The following is a 25,062-nucleotide window of genomic DNA, read 5'->3' on the forward strand; positions in this document are numbered from 1 at the left end:
GCCGAATATTTGAATTCAAATCTCCCGCCATGTGTGACGTCATCAAAATGCTGGCTTCTGATTGGCTCCTCAAATCGGTGCACCAGCTCGCCCATATTCCCTCTACTTTCAACATTATTTGTGTTATAATTTATTCATTTATATATTCTTTAAATTTATGTATTAGCTCTTTCTAAATTTATTTAGTTTTTTTTTTAATAAACTGTTCTACTGCTGTGATAGTTTTGTTTCTGCTGTATTAAGAGTTTCTACCTATTGATTTCTGTTAATCTGCTTAATCAATCCATTGGTGAGAGGTATGGAGGATATTAAATCCTTTTTAAATCCAATGCTGTTTTTATAAGGAGTTATAAATTGTTAAGTTATCATATTTTAGTTCATATAGCATGTATATTACATATATTGTTAATTTTAAGGTTTATTACACATTCGAATCAATTACATATTTCGGTTTAGAAAAAATGAATTACCCTTTAATTTTTAATCCCTTTTTGCTAATATGTGAATCATGAGTCATGAGACAACAGGCTACCAACTCCAACAACCTAGGTTTGAATTAGGCTATTTTCTGGAGCAACAAGTCAACCCTGTGGGGTTCTGGAACCCTCCTGTGGTCCACCCAACTTCTTAAATGGGCACGCTTAATTGGGGAAAAATGTGGCAGTTGAGTGTGATTTTCAACTTTTATACCTTTTGTTCCTAAAACAGTGCTCCCTTAAAAAGTACTGAATCCTTGATGACCATTCATGACCTTTCCTTCAATATTTTTATGTTTAAAGACTTAAAAAAGTAGATTTTACATTTTTTTATTGTATATTCTGGCGTTTATTAGTGCATAAAAATCTGGACATTTGATCATAAATTTCCAGAAAGTTCACATAGGATGTATTGAAGAAAATACTGGTCACATAACCAGCGAATCCTTCAACAATTAACATATTAACAACATTTCCTTTTAATATTTATTTGAATCAGAAATTCAAACATACAAGAATTAATTCATTAAAATGTTACAAATGAAAATTTGAATAAGAGATATCCTGTAAAGAAAACAAACTTCAACATGATCATAAAATCTACAAAATTACTATTTTCAATCAATTTGTTGTGCAAAAGATCAGTATATTAACAAAAAAAAAACATGATTTTACTGAGCACAAAACTTCAAAAAGTGAGGTGTACCTATCGGGAATACGTAACATTACTAATTACATATCTTCAAGTACAATTACCCTCATCAACGACACATCAAAGCAAAATTGTTACAGCTAAAAGACGGTAAGTCAATATTAATAAATTTTATTCAGGTGATAAAAACATCAAAATTATTATATGTTAACATATATTTATTAGAAACTAATAGCAATTATATTGAATGGTCTCTCTTAAAACTATACTTAGTAAAATTAACTTAACGTAACAGTTCCTCAAATAAAAACTAATCAACAAGACTCACTTGTAATATAAAAGAAATTTTTTTTAAAAATGTTAAGCCACAGTAATGTAAATAGCAAGTCCGCAATATAGACAAAAAATTGCTTACTTACACCACAAACTGTAATATATACATAGGCAAAAAATATTAATTACATCTAGAAATAGACTTAAAACTCTCTCAATCATCAAATAGGAATATATTTTCAAATCTAACTACATTACAGTACTACTGTATACAACTACCTAGTTAACACTTGTTACTTTTAAGACAAAAAGAAAGGAAAAAAACAAACTATAATATTTAATAGCAATAAAGTTTTAGAAAAATCAAGAGGAAAATAAAAATAAATGCTACATTAAGAATCAGGAAATAAGAGCTTGAGAAACTGAAACATATGGGATCATTACACATTACAAAATTCAAACAGAGAACACATATATATATAATATTAAGACATGGAGAGAGGAGAAGTCACGAGTCCCTAATGTACAAAGACAAAAAAACCCCATATACTTTGCTATGGACCCAATAACCAGCATTTCTTCTCACAAGACACTTGTGTGTGCGAGTGTGCGTGTTATAAAAACACACTATTGTGCCCATTACCAAACTTTCTCACAAGCTAAAAGAACACCTCGATTTGTCCCTAACACAATTTGTTAAAGCCGAAGCTTAAATTAAACCTAAAACAAAAATCAAATGAAATTATCAAATATAGAATGTGAAAAAACAATTCATAAAAAGAACATTAATATTTGCATTAATAAGGATTTGGATACAGAATGAATGTACAATATGTTTTATATATATATATATGTATATATCCTACAATACAACACAAAACTGCTTAGACAAAAATTGTGTTATATACATCACATTATATAGTCATTAGTAATCTAATCTTCATTGTTGTCTTCATTAGCAGAATGATCCCCGTTCTTTTCTACCGAACGGCTCCTCGACTTTGACTTCTCTTTACTGCCTGACCGGTCCCTAAACAACAATTGCATCTTGCTATAATCGTAATATTTGACATACTACAAACAATTATAATGAATAATAAACCACTTAAGATTAAACAATATAGACATATTGACATCTCCACTGCAGCATGATAGTGCAAAATACGACTCCTTTCACAGAGTTATAAACTTCGCACTAAGGTCAATAGGTCAATACAAATTTGTCCGTGTAACCAAAATTCCTCTTTTCACAAACAATCGTCAATATACACATGATATAAAAGTAATATATAACAGTTATAAAAATATTGCTATATAATTTTATAATAATTGTGGATGAAATGTGGTCCACATTATTTTCCTAAATCATTTTGATATTTAAAGAGTTTCAAATCTTTTGTCTATAGTGCAATAACCTTCTAATGAAGGTTCATAAATAAACAAATAAAATACGTTACTCCAATCTTATCATGAGAATAGAAAATGCATTTGCAATATGTATTACAATATTTTACATTACATTGACATATACCAGCCATTCACGAATAAATACTTTCTCATAACAAAACTACCTTATCATTTAAACCAAATGCATTCTTACTTATGATGCTGCAGTGAAATATTAAATTTTTATTAATAAATGAAAGTGAATAATCTTACATGGAGTCATCCCGCTTGTCGACTGATCTTGACCTGGACTTCTGACCCATTCCCTGAGATTTGGAACGGGATCGTGATTTAGACTTGCGATCATTAGATCTAAAAAAAACAACAAACAAAACAATAAAATAACGAAATTTAACTATATCACTTAAATAAGTTATGAAGAGATTTATCTTTATTAGATTAATAACTTTATGATTAATATTTTTTTTAAATTTAATTGATTGGACATTCCAAGAAAATTGTATAATTGTAAGGAGACAACCTAGTTTATGTAGCCCACGAACTAACCCATACAAAATAGTGTCATGTTTTATTTTATTATTCAATTTTGTATAAATCACAAAATAAAACCTTTCACTAAAATCTAATTAGTATTTTTCAGAATACTCCTGGAGCAGGCAACTTCTATAGAAGATAGATATGCTAATGTTTTTTTTAAAAACAGACTGTCATGTTTCCAACATATCTTAAAGTAAATGAACGAAATTTATAAAGAATAACAAATACAAAACATAATTTTATGGTCTAACCCATAATCCAGGACTATTTAGACAAAGTTGTAGACGATATAATTAATCCTCAAGAAAAAAACTAACCAGGTCAGAAAAAAAAAAATCGTTTTTATAAATTAGTTAAAACATACAGAAATAAATCACTACTTCAGTAGCAAGACTATTAATAAATAATAATATAACACAAGAGAGTTACTGCAAATCCATAAGGTGATAAAAGATTAGATAGCGGGCATGCTGAAATTATAATTTAAATAAAAAATAGATATACGAGGGTTGGCTAATAAATAATGCACACATCCTTGTAGAATACAAATCAAAATAAGCAGCAAAAAGTGCATTACAAAGCACTTCTTAAGCTCCAAGATAAAACATTTATTCTTCAAATTGGTCACTTTAGTAACAAGTTGTTTTCTCATTTCGTCACTATACAATGTTTTGAGCTTCCCTAACTTGATCTGAATTGTAATGATAAACCTTGAGGGTAACCTTTAGAGTATAGCAATAAAAATGAAATAATCAACGTCCAAGGTGTCTTTTCAAATCAAAATTGTCTACAGGTTTGCCATTTTCGTCAGTTGCAGTAATCAAATGTTAGTGTATGGTTTATCAATAATTAATGCTTTTTTTTCTAGGCTCATAACAAAATTTTTTTACATACCAATTCAAAGATTTATCAACTGCACTGTGACAGCAAGAGGTTAAGCCTTAAGAGTAAAATAAAGACAGCTTAAGGCTTAAAGCTTAAGTTTAATGGCTAGGCAAAAGGCAGTTACATTTTTAACTGTTCCTGGAAGGACCCTGTGGTGGCCCAAGTCAAATATTGCTTCAGTTGGACAGGAGCACTCACAGGGATCTATACACTGATGAGCCTTAAGCTTACAGCGCACTCTGTTATGCTGTTATATACAAAACGACATACCATTTCATGTGCCGGAGTGACTGATTAGCAGGCATGTGGTATAGATCACATTATGGATTCTAAACAGAGCGAATTGATAAGATAATTAGAATCTACTTATTCAAGCTACTATTAAGGCCATCATAAACAGCCTTTAAACAATGATAAATCTCAGTTCGTGTCTTTCTTTAACAGTTAAAAAAATTTGATAACACAAATTATATCTCCATATATCCAAAAATATACTCCAATATATCACAATTATCGCTTGCTTCCCGAAACAAAATGTACAACTTCACTGACCAGGAAAATGGTTCTTTCACCTGCCACCTAGAGAGCTGCTGTGGATTGCATTCTACAAGCACACGTTCATAATATTTCAGCCTACCCTCATATCTATTATCCTTCACAATTGCAAAATTGCACCACAGCTCATATATAACTTAGATAACACACATGGCAATAGTGCAAAGAGAAACACTAATATTTGTGTCGTGTAAAAAGATGCCCAAACGATTGGACACAACTGAAAAATTCCAAATGACAAAAGTGAATTACTTTGAACGGGATTTAGACCTAGATGCAGATTTGGCACCCTTTGACCTCGACCTAGAGCTCCTCCTGCTTCTACTCCTTGAGCTTCTTCGGCTCCTAGACCTGCAAACAAAATTAAAATGTTTTCTAATCTTCACAAGCATCTGTATAGTCCTAGCCTACGTAATAATAGTCAAATCATTCATTTCAAAGATAAAATTAAATCTCTAATAAATATTGTATTTCTTTCACGAATTAAGGGTTTATCAATTTAGAATCCATAAACCGGGGGCACCGACTACATAAACTAATTTCACGCCCAAATCTAAAAATTTAACATTCTAATAAATACTTCTAAATGAGACATGTAAGTACAAAATGACAATTTTTACACGACACAAATTCAATAACTTTTCACTTAAAATAAGCCTAGAAAACTCGAGGCATTTTAGAATCAATAGTTCAAGTAAAAATTACTAAACATAATCATTATGATAATCAAACTAATCTGCCACAAATAATCAGGACAAACTCACTAAGATACATGAACAAGTGGTGAAACAAAGCAATCTGGATATTACTACCATATATAACCATAAGAAACAACACTAACAATAGCAATAAACATTTACATTTAATATAAATATTAAAATAAAAACACTTTGTTATGAGGTTATGTTATGTCATGACAATGATAATTGTGTATATGTTAGCATAATATAGACGTACCACTAACTAATACATATTCAATTAAATATATAACACACATTTGCTTAAAATATTAACATTTTGTTTCTTAGCACAATTAAGATACTCTTTAACAAATAAGAAGTTATTTTAACAAGATAAATAAAATTTTGTTTGAATTTATTTCCTACTGCAACCTCCCCCACCAACAATAAAATCAATTTATACTAAAATTCTGTCACATAAAAGTACTGTTTAAAATTAAGAAAAAAAGGACCATTAGGTACTTGTGAAAATTTTAGACAATAATCAGGATCATATATTTTAATTACTAATATATGCTTATAATAACAATAACAAATAATTGTATTTTAAAACCAATAAAATTTAACATAATTTAGATTTATGCAAAGTTAGACCCCAACCTCAGGTAATAAGGATCTGTTGGGAATCGTTTGAGCGAGCTGAAGTCAACAGTTGTGATCTAATTATGGAGAAACAATTTTGTTCAAATAGAAAAAATACATTATAAAGATAACAGTATCGAATTCCTCTCGCTCGACAGATACAAACCTCCAACAGACATTTTTCAATTCAGGTCTAACCTGTAACTAAATACAGAATCTTGGGAAATATTTTGCAGTTACTTCTGAAGAGGAAATTTTGAAATTATCATCTTTCCTCACTGAAACTAGTGAGAATTATCAAAAATATAAATAAAAATAAGTCCAGAAATAACTAATTGAAAAAGAAAATAATTGTTTTAAAAAATAAAATGAGCAAGAAACCAACAAAAGTGGATGAACAGATGATAAGATAGTCTTTTTTTTTTTTACTTATCAGGAGTGCTGATCAGATTTCATTACAAATGTAGAATATTTTAATAGAATTAATTACTAAGATGAATATTTAAAAAATAAAAAATGGACACACCACCCATGTGGATATCATCACATCCTTTGAGTCTATGGATTTAGAATTCATCGACTGCACACTTAAGCAGAACTTTCCATTGGAAAGTATTTTTGAATTAATTCCAATTTACTAATGAGAGGGGAGGAGCACAGAGGAACTGTGGTAAGGCACGATGCTACTAAGTCCAAGGACCTGGGTTCGAAGATGGTTTTCTATTACACTGTCCACGGTTCTGGAGCCCTCCTGGGGTACACCTAGCTCCTTGCACAACCATGTCCATTGGTCTAGTAACATCAAAGTACTGCACTCTTAACCCTTAATAGGTAGTACCAGTACACATTTTAACCTTAATAGGTAGTACCAGTACACATTTTAACCTTAATAGGTAGTACCAGTACACATTTTAATTTTTTTCTTATAACTAGTCAGAAACAAAAACCAATACACAACATAAGTAGAATCTCATACTTATCTGCAAGGGAACAATGTTGAAGTATAAGAATTTAAACCTAAAAGTGAAAACAGTTTCAGGGTCATTTAAAACAGACGTCTTCTTACTACAATAGAATAGACAGCGCTTTCATACTAAAATCATGTCTCATCCTCAGTTTGTGAAATTTCTGGAGCAATTTAAAAGTGATAATGATAATGAATATTTTAAATATGAATTTATACCAAAAAGGTATTTGAGAAATTAGGAACCCTCCTAAATTTTTTAACGACTGGGAATATTTTATCCTGAAAGCTGGTAGACCACAGTTGAAATATTTATATATATTGAATATTTAGTGCCTAATCCCTGTGAAAGTGATTGTCAAGCTGTTTATATAAAACCAGTTTCAAATAGTTATGCTATTAAAATAATAGCCACTCAAAATTATCAATAACTTTAAGGACTGCATTTAACAAGACACTTCTTGATTAGATTTGAATTAGAGCAACTGCAACTGTACCCAAGGCATTAGTTCCAAAAAGAATATATTCATAATTATAGAGGAACTCTAAAAATAAACTTTTTGAAATAACGAGGAAAATTACCCCAAATTAAATTCATAAAAGAAATCAAACTGTGCAAATGAAATTAACATATTTTCCTCTCCTACAGTTAACAAGATACTCTATTAGAACTAGTAAGACCTTAAATAATGTACAAAACACTCACTTTGACAAAAAAAAAAAAAAAAATAACAACAAAGAAGAGCCCAATGTTAAAAATGCTTTCAATTAAAGCACAATATATTGCAAAAGAAAATTTTTTATTTCTAATATAATAAATATAACATATAGTTGACCTGGATCGGGAACGCCTGCGGCTCCTGGATCGGGAGCGGGACCTGGAACTAGACGAACGCGAACGCCGAGACCTCCTCCTGTCTTCGATCAATCTGATTCTACGGCCATTCAGCTCGGTATCGTCTAGTTTTTCAAGAGCATTCTTCATGTCAGAATGAGAGGCAAATTCTACAACACTGTAAAAGTAAAATTATTTGTGTAAATCAGTTAAGCTAATTTCAATAAAAACAAATATATAAAAATTAAATCAAATATATTACTTCCTTCATGTAACTTAATTAAATATGGATCAATGTCTAGACAGACAATGTTTTAAGTCTTGAAAATTCAATGGTTATTCAATTCTTGAATAATATGGCTTTCAAGTATCACTTATAGATTCGGATTAGTTGTAATAAATGATAATATTACAATAATAATACAATACATGTATTATAAGATAATAATACATATTACATTATTAAGAAATATACATATATATTACATAATGTATATTATTGTTATAAAATCTATGGAAACATTTTATTCTGATAAACAAAACGTTATTATAACAATCCATTTTGACCCCATAAATAATTTATACTATACTGAACAATAAGGTATGAACTTGAAGTATACAAAAAATTTGCTAGTCACAATAAATAAATTCTTAACTTGTTTCCTTAATTAATATCAATCTAAAATACTTATCTGAATATTGAGTTTGCAATGCTCTTCCACAGCTATACAAAAAATAAGTTAAAAGATAATTTAGGTGCTTAAACCAGGCATTTAAGTCTTGCTATATGAGAAAATTCAACTTATTTACAACTCCCATGTCAGTAAAAAGAAAAGAAAAACAGGCATCTATAAGTGTAATTATATCACAATAATTTTTTAAGCTTTGATCAAGTGAAGAAAACAAATGAATGTCGTTAATGAAACATTAAGGCAATTACAAATTTCTTTAATGATCAATACCTGTTTTGCTTAATGAACAGCAAGATCTAACATCTCAATATCAACGGCTACTAAGGTGAGTTAACAGGAATTTCATTTATTTTGAAAACAAAATAATAGGAAAACTTTTTTTTTTTTAGGTAGACTTAACTATAAAGTAAATACTAACCCTTCATTTCTTCTATCTTTATGAGCATCAGCATAGGTGACTTCTCCAGCCTGCCGCATGTAATCTTTCAAATCCTAAGAGAAAAACCCATATTAATATATATGAAAGCAAAACCCATTAAAAAATATAACTGTCTAAAATATAAAGATTGAATACCTAAAAAAAAAATGTACAACCCATAAAGTGAACCTCTTTTTAACGTGCTCATTAGTTTAATAAGAAAAGTAATTTAGTAATATTGAAAAAATACAGAAAAGGGGGAAAAAAATCCATAAACACGTTTGTGACAATAGCCATAAAAGAGATTGAATTTATTGGTTTAGAGTACATAAAATGATCATAAATGTGTAATTCTTAACTCAGTAATAAAAAAGAAAGGGGGGTGATTTATCCATTAATAAAATGACTCCCATACTAGCTCTACACCTAATTGTCAACTTGGCACGATAATCACAAACACTTCGGGTCTGGCCGTTAGCATTAGCTGCTTTAAGTCAAAATCATTTTGCCGAAACTGAGTTTTGTTACTTTTTACAATAAAATATTTATCAAAATTTAATTGCATGTAACTTTAATATTCTAATATTTTTCTAGTTAATGAAAGAACGTAATATGTAATAACTATATGAATTTATTAAATAATTTAAAAAAGCAAATTTTAACCTAAAATAATACTGCTTGAAACAAATTAATCAACAATTTTTTTTTTAAAAATTGCAAGCACAAATGATATATATGTCTTACTTCACAGTAGCACTAAGTAGATTTCCGTTACTTTAACAAAAAGTATAATTAAAGTTTATTTTTTTATGGATAGAGAGAAACTTCATCGTAATTTTTCATTAAGTCAGTGAAAGTGTACTTAGCATGGCTGTTTAGTAAGCCACCGATATCATAGTTCAACACTAACCCTTAATATGAATTAAAACCAAACATTTAATTAGTTATATTTAAAATTAAACTTATCAGAGATTAATCTATAAAAAAAAAAAACCTTTAGGGAGGGAAGTTTTAAATTATGAAAGAAAAAATACTTGATGTAATTCTATTTCTTTCCCGTACAACGGTACATTGATTAGAGATAACTATTTTAAAACCAACAAACTGTCAATCACAATTATTTTAACAATGTAATTGGTGTAGGCTGATAGGGTGAAAAAATAAATAAATAGGATATAGATAAAACAAAACATAACAGAAAAAAAAAGAAGACTGAGTACACAACAGATTATCTTCAATTACACTTCGGCGTGGTGCAGCAGTCCTAGCCTGATGCGTAGTGTCTTGCAGCAACGTAGAGCATCATTCCAATCTTCATTAACTTGATAATATTCCACAATTTTATTAACACAAGATCAAGTTGGCAGTTTCATTTTATTTCCATCATCAACTTGAGAGTTATTCACTTGACAATGTAGTGGACCACGCTGGACATACTTCATGATGGCTTCACTGATAGGTGCAAGTAGCATTACAAACTGGATGTGACAATTAAAAGCATGCCACCTTTCTTTCTTAGGCAAAAGGTTTAGAAAAGTTTATATTAGGAAGACAGGAAACGTCAAATAATAATATGGAAAGGAAGAAAACTGAGTTAAGAATAACACACCAAACTTGAAATTCAATAAACATTTATCAATGTGCATAAATAAAAATACAAAGTCAATTATGACCCAAGGTTGATGGGATTACCACCCTAAAGGAGGAACGGAGATCTAATACAAAGAAGCAAGTGGTGGATCAGAAAAATAAATCGCAATTTGTTTGTACAATAAAACAAAAATTACCTGTCGATTAAAAAGCAGGAAGAAAAACTTAAGTTGATTAGTTAAATCATGGATTTTAGACTAACATGATTAATTGAAACAATCTGTATGGACACAGAATACTTAAGGTACCATTATGGAATATATAGAATGAATCAAATTAGGCTAGTACTCATTGAATATCAAAACAGAAAACTACTGATAAATTTGAGTAAATTAAGTTATAATGATAAAATTAAACCACCAAATATTTAACAATTTACCATGATTTGATACCTTTAAAACTTTTTTTAAAAAATTGAGACCAAACGATAATGAAAAAACATCAAAGAAAATAGATAAATGCGGTAGATCAGTAAACCTTATGCTTTGGAGAGCACGAAGCGGTCAAGAACAGTAGAAGAATATCAAAATAATTAACGAAACTAAGAATATTTAATAGGGAAAAAATCTTGAGTTTTAGGTTTTAACATCAGTAGAAAAATATATATAGACTGACCCTAAACTATCAAAACAGCCTTCATAAAAATTTGATTCATTAAAAAAAAAAAAAAAAAAAAGAAAACAGCAAAGTTCAAACAATAGAAATAGCTTTGCAACCAAATTGTCAACTCGTAATTCAATGAAGTGGCAGACAGGGGCATTTAAATTTTAAACTAATTCATTGCTGTTAAGATCATAAAAATTACAAAAAATAATAGAGCAGAGAAAAAAAACCATTTGCTGTCTCTGTCCCGGATACCAACACATTTCATGAAACATAAGAAATAATTTCAAAAATTAGACAGGTCCATAGGTGAAATCATAACTAAAAAATTTAACCAATTTAAAAAAGTTATACAAGGAAGGAGGATAAGGAAAGGGAAATGAATATTTCTATTAACATAAATTTAAAAATGGAATAATTATCAATAGGTCAAAAATAGTAACTGTCAGTGTGGTTTACATAATGCATATACATGACATGTGTATATTAACAAAGGAAAGTCGAAATATATTAAAGTTTGGGACAGAGAGAATTTTTTTAAAATTACCTTTGCATCTTTTCTCTCAACTTCCCTCATCACTCCCAGAGGAGGCCCACGACAGACCAGAAAGCAGATGAGGTTGAGGTAGCTATGCCAATACAAGGGACCATCGTGTGCGTGCTCACCACACGGTGGTGGTCCATGCGTAGTGAGGGGAAAACGCATGTCACATCGGATCCTACACCATCCATCATCTCTCTTGATCAAGTCATCATTCGATATCAGGTGGTCAAATGCTAATTATCAGTGTCATTTCTATCTTTCCACCAGAGCTTTGATACTAAGTTTCTCTGTCCCATCGTTATACTGTTCTCTTTGATCATCAGGTCATCAGCACGGGCTAGACCAGGGAGGCTAGGAGGTACCAGACCAGAACCAGAACCATGTCACGCACCTTGGGGGCCGCACACGGACTCAAGCCAAACCAGATTACTCTTTAGGAGAGGAAAACACAAACATTAAATGGTCAAAAAAATTAACAAAATTCTTTTTGTTAAAAAACAATTAATTTTTTTTTATAAAAGGAAAATATAAAAACAAATAAATTACTTCATTAATTTAATAATTGTGATAACCTTTTTAATTCCATGTTATTTCTATACAAATATATAACCTCTAAGCCATGCATTATGCTAAAGAGCATACAAACTGGTGAAATGTTCATGTCGAACTTGTTCTCCGGAATGTTTCCCAGCTATCAAGTATCAGTTTTATTGTTCCCCTTCCCTCTTTCATCTTCTCCACTATCAGGAATGTAATCTTCACAGCTCTTGCGATATATATTTCTCTTCGAGTAAGTTTGTAAAACAATAACTAATCAAATGTATCCAACATTTCAACCTGTTCTTTCATAATAGAGGAGCACGACTTAGATGATGATGATGATGTAATACCTAATTATTTAAATTATCATTAAAAATTATTTAAATTAATGAATAAAAATGAATAAATTGAAAGGAAATATTAAAGGTTATCACAACTATATTAGTTAAAGAGAACATGTTGAGACAACGTGGATCCACAAAGCACAATTCAGTAATCACATACCTGCCAGCTGACTCTGCTCGATAAATTTTCAACAATTAGACGATAATCTGTACGTGTCGGTGGTCCGTATCTAGAAATAATAAAACAAAAGCAAATAACAAAATTATTCACTCATAAGGGGCACTATTGTAAAATGAAGAAATAAACTATGACTTCTGAGTGCCAAATAATATCAAACTAAAAATAAATGAATAACAAAATACCAAAAACCTTGACAACAAAAGAATATACAAGAAATATAATTAACATTTGTCTCACCTGTCACTACTGCGGAAATCAGCTTCCCTGAAACACAAAATTTATGTTAAAATCTACACCAACCGGCAATGACAATCATCAATAAATGTGATAATAATCTTTAAACAAACTCAAAAATGAATTGTAAAAAAAAATTTAAGATAAAAATAATAAATTAATATTCTCGCTGGATAACTATGTTTCAAGTTTTGCAAGCCACTTTAATCATAGACATTAAGAATGGTAGAATAAAACTTGAGTTTACTATTCGAGTCTTCAAATAGAATAACGCCTTACAATATAAAAGGCAATTCAGAGTGCAACTCGTTAACCTTCCCATGAGTCACGAACAGGGAACGATACAAGTCAGTCACTTCACAAAACAAATCCAGCCATTATCAAACAGGACTGGTCTAACTTCACTACTTAGTGCTAAAGACCTTAAACAGCCTTTCAATGGAAATCTGTAGGAGCCTGGAAACCTATATAAAAATATTGGAACAATATTATCAGATCGTATTTATAACGAAGGATGGCAGCCCGGTTGACCCACAAACCTGCTATATCGACTAAAATGTAGGTTAACAATAAATAGTTTTTTATAATCACAACATGAACCATTCTGATTATTCATTAAATAATTAAACTTTTGATATTCAGATAAACAGAAAATTTTAATAAAAATAATATTTATATTTTCATTAATTTTTATTTTAAAAATTCCTCTTTTCAAAATCAATGTTAACATTTAATTTGATAATCTTAAATCGCATTATTCATTGTTAAAAATAGAATTTTATTCATTAAACATCAATTTTTTATTATTATCTTATAAACTAAATTAGGCATTTTTCATTTATGCTATATATACAAACAATAATAGCAAATGCTTTCTAAATAAGTTTTTTATGATGATAAAATTGAATTGGGATGCGGCTAACATTAAGTTAATGACGACTGTCCCTAGTTAAATAACCCAAATAGGAACGTGACTACTCCTATTCAGGGAACAGAAACAGGTTTTACTATACGAGCCAATGACACACAACAAACCTGACATCGGCACTGTTGTCTCAATATCCACTTGACTCGTGCTTTAATTCTACACAACTCAACTAATGATGTTACCTATTGGAGGATCCAAGATGAATTTGATGGTGGAAAGTTATCATAAGAATATTATTTGGCACTATCAGAAGGAAATGATACTTCAAACTGAGCTAGTATAACTTATATTAAATTTAAGTCAATGGCAATGAATAGTTAAATGAACAAGTTACAAGAAACTAGGATTATAATTCAACATCAAGTTAGTAATTTGATTGGTATTCATCAACTTTGTTTTTTTAGCAATAGACAATTTAAGTCATACAAAAGGATAGGAGGGAACTCTTTACCAAGGTATTAGTTAAAATAAACCATTTTAATTCCTTCCGTAAGAACATATGAAACAAACTACCTCTAAGAGCTCAAGCCTGATTGAAAAATCAAAATTTTATCTCAATATTGAGCATCTGTCATTTCAATACTATATTTAGGATTTACCTCCAAAACCTAAATTCTTTTCTCCTGACAATGGTATAGAAAACATGAAAAATCTCTCATTTTTCTAATTGAAAAACAAAAGTTACTTATGAAGGAAGGCAGTTCAGTACAGGTAGTAGTCAATAAAGGTATCAAAATAGTAAAAGAAAAAAAAATAATTTGCTATCGACCAACGTTTCGCCCCACTTTGCAGTACTTGGTCAGATCTGTCTTGATTGAAGAAGAGATGACAGAATGAGTCATTCAGAGCTGTCTTGATTGAAGAAGAGATGACAGAATGAGTCATTCTGATAATTTATAATTTTAAGAAGAGATGATAGAACGAGTCATTTTGTCATCTCTTTATTCATCAGACAGCACTGACTAAGCCCTGCAAAGTGGGGCAAAACGTTGGTAAATAATAAATAGTTTTCTTTTATATCTTTATTGACCACCGCACAGACTATCTCTTTCTTCCTACAATCTACTTCAAATGGTCAACTATCTTCTTTCAAAAGTTACTTTTATTTTAAAGCAATTTTCAGCATTAATGTAAATGGGGGTACGGTACTAAACTGTGAGTTTTTATGGTCTGAACTTTCAGAGTAGAACAAAACTTCAGGTGAAAATTAATTTATCAACTTTTATATCAGCTCAAATGAAGTGCTTTTCAATTAGAATCTCTAATCAAATAGCGTAATTATTACCTTCTAGTGCACTACACATAAAAAATTACTTGACAAAAATAAAATGCTATTAATGGGCTATTAATGGACGAAAAATTACAAACCCATAAGCTAGACTTGACATCAGTCGTCAGCGACTGTTCTGTTAATATTAAAAATAAACACTAATATTACATCAATCAATTTATTACACATAGATTTCAAAAACAACCAATAGTTAAAGTGGGATTCCTGATTACTAAGTATACAGTATTTGAGATTTACCAATAAACATTTATACCCACAATTGTTAAATATACTTTCAACTACATACATAGGTATGCCCTAAAATACAGATTCATCCCTAGCCTTAATAATTTAGGAAGTTTTGATTTTTTAATACAACTGGTTTGAGGAAAATAATTCACTAATCCATTGATAATTTTAGAGCAAGGCATGGTGTAGAACTGGATAAGTCTGAAAAATTAATAATACCATCAAAATTGATGGAACTGAACCTGCTTACAGAATTACACCCTGTATAATTATCCAGTAGGCCAAAAATTGCCATAAAGAGGGAGGGGAGATAGTATATATAATTAAATTTAACATAGGAACCACCAAGGAATTTAAAGACAAGATACCGCAAACAAACTTGAACTAATCACAAGGGATGGGAGGCTAAAACTAAGTAATTTATATTAATTACACTGCGACATATCATTACTTACTATATAAGTTTAAAAAAAAATGATTTTTTTTTAAATAGAAATAATGTACACAATAAAAAAATTGTTTTAAAATAGTTTTATGAAAATTGAAGTCATTCTCTAACAGTACGTGGATAGGATAACTGATAATTCAATATTTTAAAAATTCTTATATCATGTAAATATAAGAAGTGCATAAATGTCCGGTCATGGATTGATTGGTATGCAGTGCTTTGGTAACATGGCAATAAAGCATTTACCTTCCTCCCCCTAACCTCCTGATTGATGTATTTTAAGACCGGTAATATTCTAATTGAAGTTATAACTCATACTACATTTAGCTTAATTTCCCAGTTAAATCAAATTAAATCTAATGTAAACTTTAAGCAATAATGTAAAACAATAGAAAGCCAAATAAAGGAAATGTATCAATAATTAAATAACAAGTCGATTAATTAATAAATTAATTACTAACTAAACCAAGTCAGACAACAATTTAAATCAACAAATCAAAACAGAAAAACTTAAGTGAGTATTAAAATATTAAATAGGTCTCTAAATAAGTAGGCAATTATTGTGCAGGTCTAATTCATAATTTAAAAAATATATATTATTGAATTAATAAAAGAAGTTTGAATTAACAGAACTAATGATTTTCATAATTTTTTTTTTGTTTCATTTCATGGCCTTCACCTTACATGGTATTTCATATCGGGCCAAAAAATCCTTATCTGGATTCAGAAACTAATGAGAGGCATGCACATTTCTAAAATCGACAAATTTTCAAATTCTACTCTAAATATAAGCATACCAGTGACTTGTGGTAAATCACACTTGATAACTTGATCAAACTAAGACAAAGTGAAAGATTTTAAGCAAGTAGCTGGATATTTAAAGATACTAAAAAGAATTGAGATGTAATTAACAAAAGTTCATATAGCACTCGGCAGTAATAATACTAGTTTAATCAAAATCATTTTTTTACTTAAACAAAATAATATTGATGATACGTAAGTTGACATTCAGTCAGGACCATTAGAACAATAATTGATCTACTGCTCCTCAAAATCGAGCGACATTAGCAAAAGTACTCATAATCTATATTCAATAGTTCTAAAAGAGAGAAGAGATTTTATTTAAAAACATGTCAGCCGTACATGCAATAACACCTTACTTTCATGAATTATTAGAGAATTGTAACAAGAGTAGATCTCAAGTTTTCCAATAAATCTTAGTAAATAAAACAATTTTTTTCTTTGAATCTTGAGAAATATACAATTTTTGATTTCACTGTAATATATTATCATCTACTCCTACACATATGCTGAACAAAATATGATAAGCATTGTGACAATTATATATATATAAACAAACATAATAACACTGATCAAGACAGAGACACCGTTAACATGTAACACTTCTCATTCTACTGAGTATAGCACTACCAATACACTAACACTGATCAAGACAAAGACACCGTTAACATGTAACACTTCTCATTCTACTGAGTATAGCACTACCAATACACTAACACTGATCAAGACAAAGACACCGTTAACATGTAACACTTCTCATTCTACTGAGTATAGCACTACCAATACACTAACACTGATCAAGACAAGGATACTGTTGACATGTAACACTTCTCATTCTACTAACAATACTACCAATACACTCAAATTGGATAAAATAAGCTCTTAGCTGACTTACAGCACATTTCGATAAATGTTTATCTGTACGGATGTTCTTGAGAAAAAAATTTTTAATAAAAATATATTATTATGCACCTGATATATGTTGATGTTTAAGTACAGAGTGAAAATGTTTCAATCTGATAACTGCTTAAACAGTGTATTGCTTATAAAAGAAAAAAAAAATAATTACATAGCTTATTTTCTCCTTATGATTGTCCTATCAAAAAAATCCTAATTAAACTGGGTTATATTAATTATCATGAATTAACAGCTAGCACGCCATCTTTAAATATTCCATTTAAAAAATTCAGAAAATATTAAATTTGAACGGAAACAAAATGTTAACAATTTTATAAGTTTTTTTAGGCAACATATTTGGGAAAATAATCTAATCATTGAACTGAAGAAGAAAGAAGATTGTTTTAAATATCATTTTCTAAGTAAAGAAATAAAATTTTGATCAAAATTTACTAACTAATTATCTGTATATTACTACTTAAGCCATGTGTTTCCCCTCTTTTATTTTTAGATAACCTAATATTATTATTATTATTAAGATATTTTTCCCCACTATTGCAGGTTGAGTATCTGAGGAGAGGGAACAGATGTCCAACCAACTTCATATTTTTGTTTATTTATCTTTTTTCTAATATTAAAAAATGTTCGCACTATACAAGCGTATAAGAGAATCGACTATTGAGCCTCCTATAGCAAATCAATAGGCACATCCCAAAACATTCGGGCCTACCATTGTTGATTTTGGTAAGAGACCATTGGTGAATATTATGATTGGAGTGGTGATAACACCTTTTATATGATTTTGGTTCCTTAAACTCAACCCCCAACAATTCCTGATATTTCCTCAGTTTTTCTACCACAGTGGAGCTTATATTATCATTGCAGATCCTAACATCAATAAGTTCCGCTTTTTTCTTCTTCTCTTTTTCTTCTGAGGATATCTGGTTTATTATGGTGCATTGTATGGTCAATAATAATTGATTCATCCCAGTAGAGCTTGAAAGAACCTTTAAGGAGTCTAATTGGGTGGTACTTGTGATATGGGGTCATAGCAACAATGAAGTTGAACTTCATCGTAAGGGCCTGATGCAAAATTTTGGCTAAATTGTTGTGCCTCTGGAGATATTCATTTATTATAATTAACCTAACAATTTTTACAAATACTATTTTTATCAACAATAATGATAATACATTCTAAATTATTTAAAAGCTTTAATATAAAATACATATAAACAAATATACAAGTACAATTTATACCATATTTTATAGGGACAAAAGTTTCTTTTTTCCAAGGCTTCTATTAATTAATGATCCATAGTGGTTAAAGGATTTTTGGACAACACTATAGCAAGTATAAAATACATACTCATAACGAAAAAAAAAAAATAACATTGACTTACTTGTACCAACCGCCAGATCGGCGCGGTCTCCCCCCTCCACCACCTCCGTATCGATCTCCTCCTCCACCAACCCTTCTAGCATTACCCCTGGCATGTTCTACAACAATCCTGAAAAAGAACAATAAAATTTAGGTTAGAAAACAAAGAGACAAAATATCAACTCAGCTAACTAAAATTATAATAGTGGAGATATAGTCAACCATAAATATAAGAACATATAAATACTTCAAACCAAATAACTAGTAATAAAAGCTCAATATTTCACATTAAGATTAGGAAGGATTTAAGAGAAAAAAGAACTAGATGTCATTAAAATATCAAAATAAAACTTGTCATTCTTCTCCTAATGATAGTTTAATCAAAAATATTATTCATGTACCTCTCTCCAAGTAGTTCTTTCCCATTCAACTCATACACAGCATCGTCTGCATCTCTATAATCATCGAACTCCTGGGAAACAAAAATATAACAAAATAATTATCTCGTAAAGATCAAAACTAAAATTTAAAAAAAAATCTGGTGAAATGCATCATATAACTTGTACTTACCATCCTACTAAAGATCAAAGATCCTAGCTCATCTTAAATAGTAATATTTTAATTATTCCCAATATCAATACTTCCCTCAATAGTCACCATAAATAGGTCAAGATTAAATAAAAAACTAATAGGCAACCAAAGAAACACAAAAACATTGATCTACATAAAACCGTATTGTACAAACTCACTTAGTCAAAGTTTGATGATGATAATCAAATTAGTTCAGGAACAATGCACTTACCTATGCTTTTTATTTTAAACAATGGGACTCAATTTTAAACACTATATTTGAAATATAGAAAATAAGACCAATTCATTAGTAGTAACAATGGTGTAAATCTTCAAAGTTTTATTTCAACCTGGTCATTCTTAACTGTCACATGAACAAAAAATCCAAGATGATCAGTAAACCTTAAGCAACATTAAATATTTTACAATCTATATTGAGGAAAATTACAATAAACATTAAAGACCAAAGCAATGAAATGAGTTAATTTAACGATAAATAAAAATTAAAGATCAAACACTTGACAGAAAAAATACTGACTGAGAAGAGTTATTAATTGGATAATCATACTGGGAGGAAAACATTAATATGAAATACGTGTAACATAATTCATCACAACAATAATACATTATCTTAAGATGTAAATAATTTAAATCAAGATAGTAGAATATTGTTAAAAGCTAAATACTTACAATAAAACCATAACCATTTTTCAACAAAATGTCTCTCGTTCTGCCGTATCCCTTGAAAAATTTTTCCAAGTCCCTCTCCCTACAACCGTATGGGAGGCCGCCAACATAAACTCTTGATCCAACCATTTTACTGACTGAAAATAAAAAAAATGAATATAGCGACTTATGTTTAAATACTTGATTAAAAAATAAATTGTTTAATATGCATCAAGAAATAACAACACTTCAAATTGTATCAACCTTAAGAATATAAATCATCAATCCATTAATATTTAATATTAAGAAATAAAACACTTTAAATTGTGTTGCCTAACGATCAACCTTAGGCATATATAATATATATAGGCATAAAAATATTTAATACGTTCATAAAAACTATAATTTAAAAATTTGTAACAAAATACAACACTCAAATCTAAAAGGCAATTAGAATAGATTGCTGCTAGGCAGTAATGTTTTGATAGTAAATCTTTTATCTGAGATCAGTGCCCCCAATGAACTAAAAATATCTCATTTAACTACTTACTAATGAAGGATTATTTTTAACTGTTAATAATTATTTTTATTACTATGAAATGAATCATCTTTATTTCAGGGTAATTGTAGTTAAACATGGTCTAAATAATTTTATTTGAATACTAATATACAATTTATATTGTTCTAAAGGATGCGAGAATAACCTCAAAATATGCATGGATAGTAGTAATAATGAAATATATACAGATTTTAATACAAGGAAAAATACAATGGAATTAATTTTCACTTCACACAAATTATAATAATAAATAAGGAAAATTGGTAAAGTTTAAATAATTGTTTGGTATTCTTACAGCTTTGCATAAACAACCAAAATTTTCTGAAGATACTAATAATAAACCTTCAGAAAATTTCAAGGACTATATGATAACATTTGATTTACAATAAAGATGACTGCTCAAATCCTTGACAAACAGTGATCATGTCATCAAGGATCTCGTAGATTAACTACAGTATATTTGAGTTATTTGAAAAAAAATTTGACGTCAATACATCTAGGGCTAGGACTTACTATTATTGTTTCTTAAATAATTATATAACATAAGAATTTTTGAGAAGAATTTTTTTTTCTAATTGAAAAATAATTATAGTATTGAAAGTAGATAAAAAACTAATACACTAATATTGAGTAATAATTTATTATAACCTAACATTGACCTAAGGCTTCTTTTAATGGATTTAGAAGGAGCAAATAATAGAGACAGTTTCATACCAGACATTAGTAACAACTAATTCAAATCCACAACACACCAATAAAATTGATTCTTCAGCAATCACAACAGATACTCAAATATCTTATTCAATATATTACACAGCGCATAGCTAGGATGTTTTTTTAATTTATTTTCTTGATAAAATAGTCAACTAAGGATTGCTTTAATTAAAAAATATATCATATTTCATTACCTTTAGCATAAATAAAACTACATATATTTAGAAAAATTTTTTTTGAGGAAAAGAACCACCAGAGGTCAAATATATAATCAAATTCTGATAAGATAAACCTAACCAACAAAATGTAACACACAAGTAGGAAGCAAGTTCCAATTACTCATAATAGTTTTGTACAAATCAACGTCAGAATCTAACCAAAAAATTGCTTGTTTAAATTTAAATATTCAAGAAAATACTAAACAGAGATATTTATAAACAATCAAAATAATGAAAGGAATCAGATTAGGAGAAGATGGTTAGGGGTACAGTCATTAAATAATACTAATAAGTTAAGAGAACTTACTTGGGCTACTAGTAGCAAATTGGAAATCATAATTTAGATTTCCGATCTTCCAATAGTAGCCCTGATGAAGGCCAGAAACTCTGGCACTAATAAGTTCTCTAAACTTATTTGTGTAATTTACTGATCACACCCCCAGCCATCTTCTCATCTCTGGTCAACTATTTTATCATTAGGAATCAGATTAAATTTAATATAAAAAAAGTATTATTATTAATAATAAGAAACATCATGGAAAGCTTAATTACGTTCCTACTCAGCATACAGAATTATTTTGTTTTGTTAGTATAATTGAGTTCTATTATTGATATTTTTTTACCTTGCCCAAACAGATGTGTCATTTATTTTAATATCATCAATCAGTGAGTTTATATTTAAGTTATATATAAACAGATAAGTTTTAATTGCACCTGTAAAATTTTCGGAACTTGACTAAAATCTTGGCTGACACACTTTGTCAGCAAACCTTGTTATTGCACAAATCCACCTATAACCTGTGGTACAGTAGGGTCGGGTCTTCATTAGAACAGACACTCCTCAAAGCTACCTAAAACTCAGCTGCACCATAGCTTATTTAAAACAATTTCCCAACTAAGACTATCCAGTAAATATGCAATTATTCTAAATGCCAGTCAACACAAATATATTTTGAACCCACAGAAGCTATGTCCAGCTTGTGATAAGGACGATATTGGAAGATTGTTTCTATTTTTTAACAAACAGCAATAGATATCATGAGAACGGAATCCGATACATGCAGAAACTAAGCATTATTAACCAAAACCAGTTGTATGAATTTCTGTCCATAACGTCACAATCGGATCTCTAACTTCTTTTAATATATGTAACACAAAGCCTTATACTTAGAACTGGATACCTATCTCCACAATAAGATGTATGATTTTCTTTATTTTATTTTGTTCTATAAGTATCATCGTTATTTTTTTTTTCAGTCTGAATAATGTAGATAATTTAAGTTTGGACATACTGTTTATTATTAACTGTTTATATATATTCCCTCTCACAGCCCAATACAATTTTACTATTAGCTTATGTAATAATTTAAAGATTATTATTCAACTTATAAAAATAATATTTAATTCACCATTTTCGTAAAGCTACTACAAAGATAGTTGAATTATGTTCTTTACAGGCTAACTCTATTGGTACAGGGATTGCCCCATAAAAAACAAAATAAACCATTATTAGTTTGTTGATAAATCAACATAATATTTCATACTAAATTCTAACCTAGACTAATTTAAAAGTAAAATTACATCGACTAATACATGGACATATATCCATTTTGGGTCCTGCTGAGACTAAGTTAATTTCAAAAAGCTTAAAGACACATCAATATTCTTCTGTACTATCAATACCATAAAGCAAGTTTTTACTAAACTTTACAAAGTATATTATTTTGAAAATCCTTACAAAATTTTAAATGTCATTTAATGACCTCTTAAAAAAATATATAAAAATAAGAAGTTAGTTGATGTAGCAATCTAATCAATCTGTATAGAACATAGAACATCTAAACAGTAATTTATATGTGACTTATGATTTTCTAAGGGACTAGTAATGTCTAAATAACCATGATTACTAAGAGATATTAAAATATTCCATCAGTGTAAGTTAATTATTTTCACATCGGCAATGAAAAAATAGAAATTAGGCTTTCAGGGCTACAAACAAAGCAGATATTAATTATGAAAAAGTACATATCAATTAGATATTCAAATACTAACTAATCAAGATTTTATTGCTATTCAAGTACCAGAAACACAAACTTTATATTTGAGCATTCTATTATTTTGTAAACAAATAATACTCTAAAATTGATTTTAGAATAAAATTACAATAACTCAATTATTATTAGAATTTTAATGAAGTACAATTATCAAGCCAAGCCATTGTTTTTAACACAAAAAAAGACTCAAATTGGCAGAAATTTATTCCATTTTTAAAGGAAACACATGAACAATTTATACCAAGGACATTTGTCAGATAAAAACAAATGGTATTCAAGATAATACCGCAATACTGAAATGTGGCTACATTTCCTAAAAACATTCAAAAATAGAAAATGAGAATTTTCAAATAGAGAAACATATTACATCAATTAGGTTCCATTAAATAAAATATCCCCCTCCCCCATAAATTAATTAAAACTAAACAAACAAGGATATACTAAACTTAATAAGTACTTAAGATAAATTAAATAATCATAATAAACGCGTTCATAGCAAATACATTACCACAAAAATCAGCAATAAAATAACTTATTAAGTAAATAATTGGATTTGAAAAATAAACTACACGTTTCAACTAAGTAAATTGTGCGCCATTACTATTACATCCCACCAGCGTCAGCAATAATTGAATTAACCTTAAAATAAAAAGCAATTGAATTAAGATGACAAAACAAGATTTGTAACATAAACACCCAATTGAAAAACAAAATAAGGAATAATTGCATATAAGTACATACATTAACATCGAATACAGATAGACCGGCCATGAATCAGCATTAACACATCTAGCATAAAATAATAAAACATATTGAAAAAGTTCAGATTCGCTAACATATTAATGGCTAGGACCTTCTTAAATTAATATATAACCAATTATTCTAACTTATTACTCAATCTTCTTGACTTACGAGAAACGTGCCGCGATCATTTATAGCGTCACTAGCATTTGTTTTTATAAAGTAGTAAATATTAAAGTGTGAAAATAAAATAAAAACATACCTGGAAACAATTGACAGTGAATGCGAAAAAATAACTTTTCGCGACTAATAAAACTTCTAAACTGAAACGAAACAGATGCAGATGGAAAACTGTCTGCCTCAGTTCACAATGGCGACCCTAGGGAAAGAGAGAGATCAGGGTGGGGGCAAACCAATCAACGCGCTTCCGACACGAATAGTCTAGAACCCAAAAGAC

The 25,062-nt window shown here is 29.3% G+C and overlaps 1 protein-coding gene across 2 annotated transcripts; it reads right to left on the reverse strand.

Annotated features, from left to right (window-relative positions):
• Nucleotides 1–948: 948 nt before the first annotated feature.
• On the reverse strand, nt 949–25,025 carry B52 (serine and arginine rich splicing factor B52). Of its 2 annotated transcripts, XM_014421660.3 has the most exons (11): nt 24,868–25,025; nt 20,344–20,477; nt 19,485–19,555; nt 19,106–19,213; nt 13,116–13,142; nt 12,858–12,927; nt 9,017–9,090; nt 7,908–8,084; nt 5,038–5,136; nt 3,061–3,159; nt 949–2,431 (listed from the first exon to the last, which is right to left on the reverse strand). In XM_014421660.3, exons 2-11 carry the CDS (start codon nt 20,467–20,469, stop codon nt 2,335–2,337), a joined length of 948 nt encoding a protein of 315 aa, XP_014277146.1. In that variant the 5' UTR covers nt 20,470–20,477; nt 24,868–25,025; the 3' UTR covers nt 949–2,334. The 2 variants fall into 2 exon arrangements, with proteins under 2 accessions (XP_014277146.1, XP_014277147.1); XM_014421661.3 differs by lacking the exon at nt 5,038–5,136.
• Between the last annotated feature and the right edge of the window lie 37 nt (nt 25,026–25,062).

The sequence above is a fragment of the Halyomorpha halys genome, unplaced genomic scaffold (assembly GCF_000696795.3).
Source record: "Halyomorpha halys isolate HHAL.00 unplaced genomic scaffold, Hhal_1.1 Scaffold331.1, whole genome shotgun sequence".
NCBI classification, from domain to species: domain Eukaryota; kingdom Metazoa; phylum Arthropoda; class Insecta; order Hemiptera; family Pentatomidae; genus Halyomorpha; species Halyomorpha halys.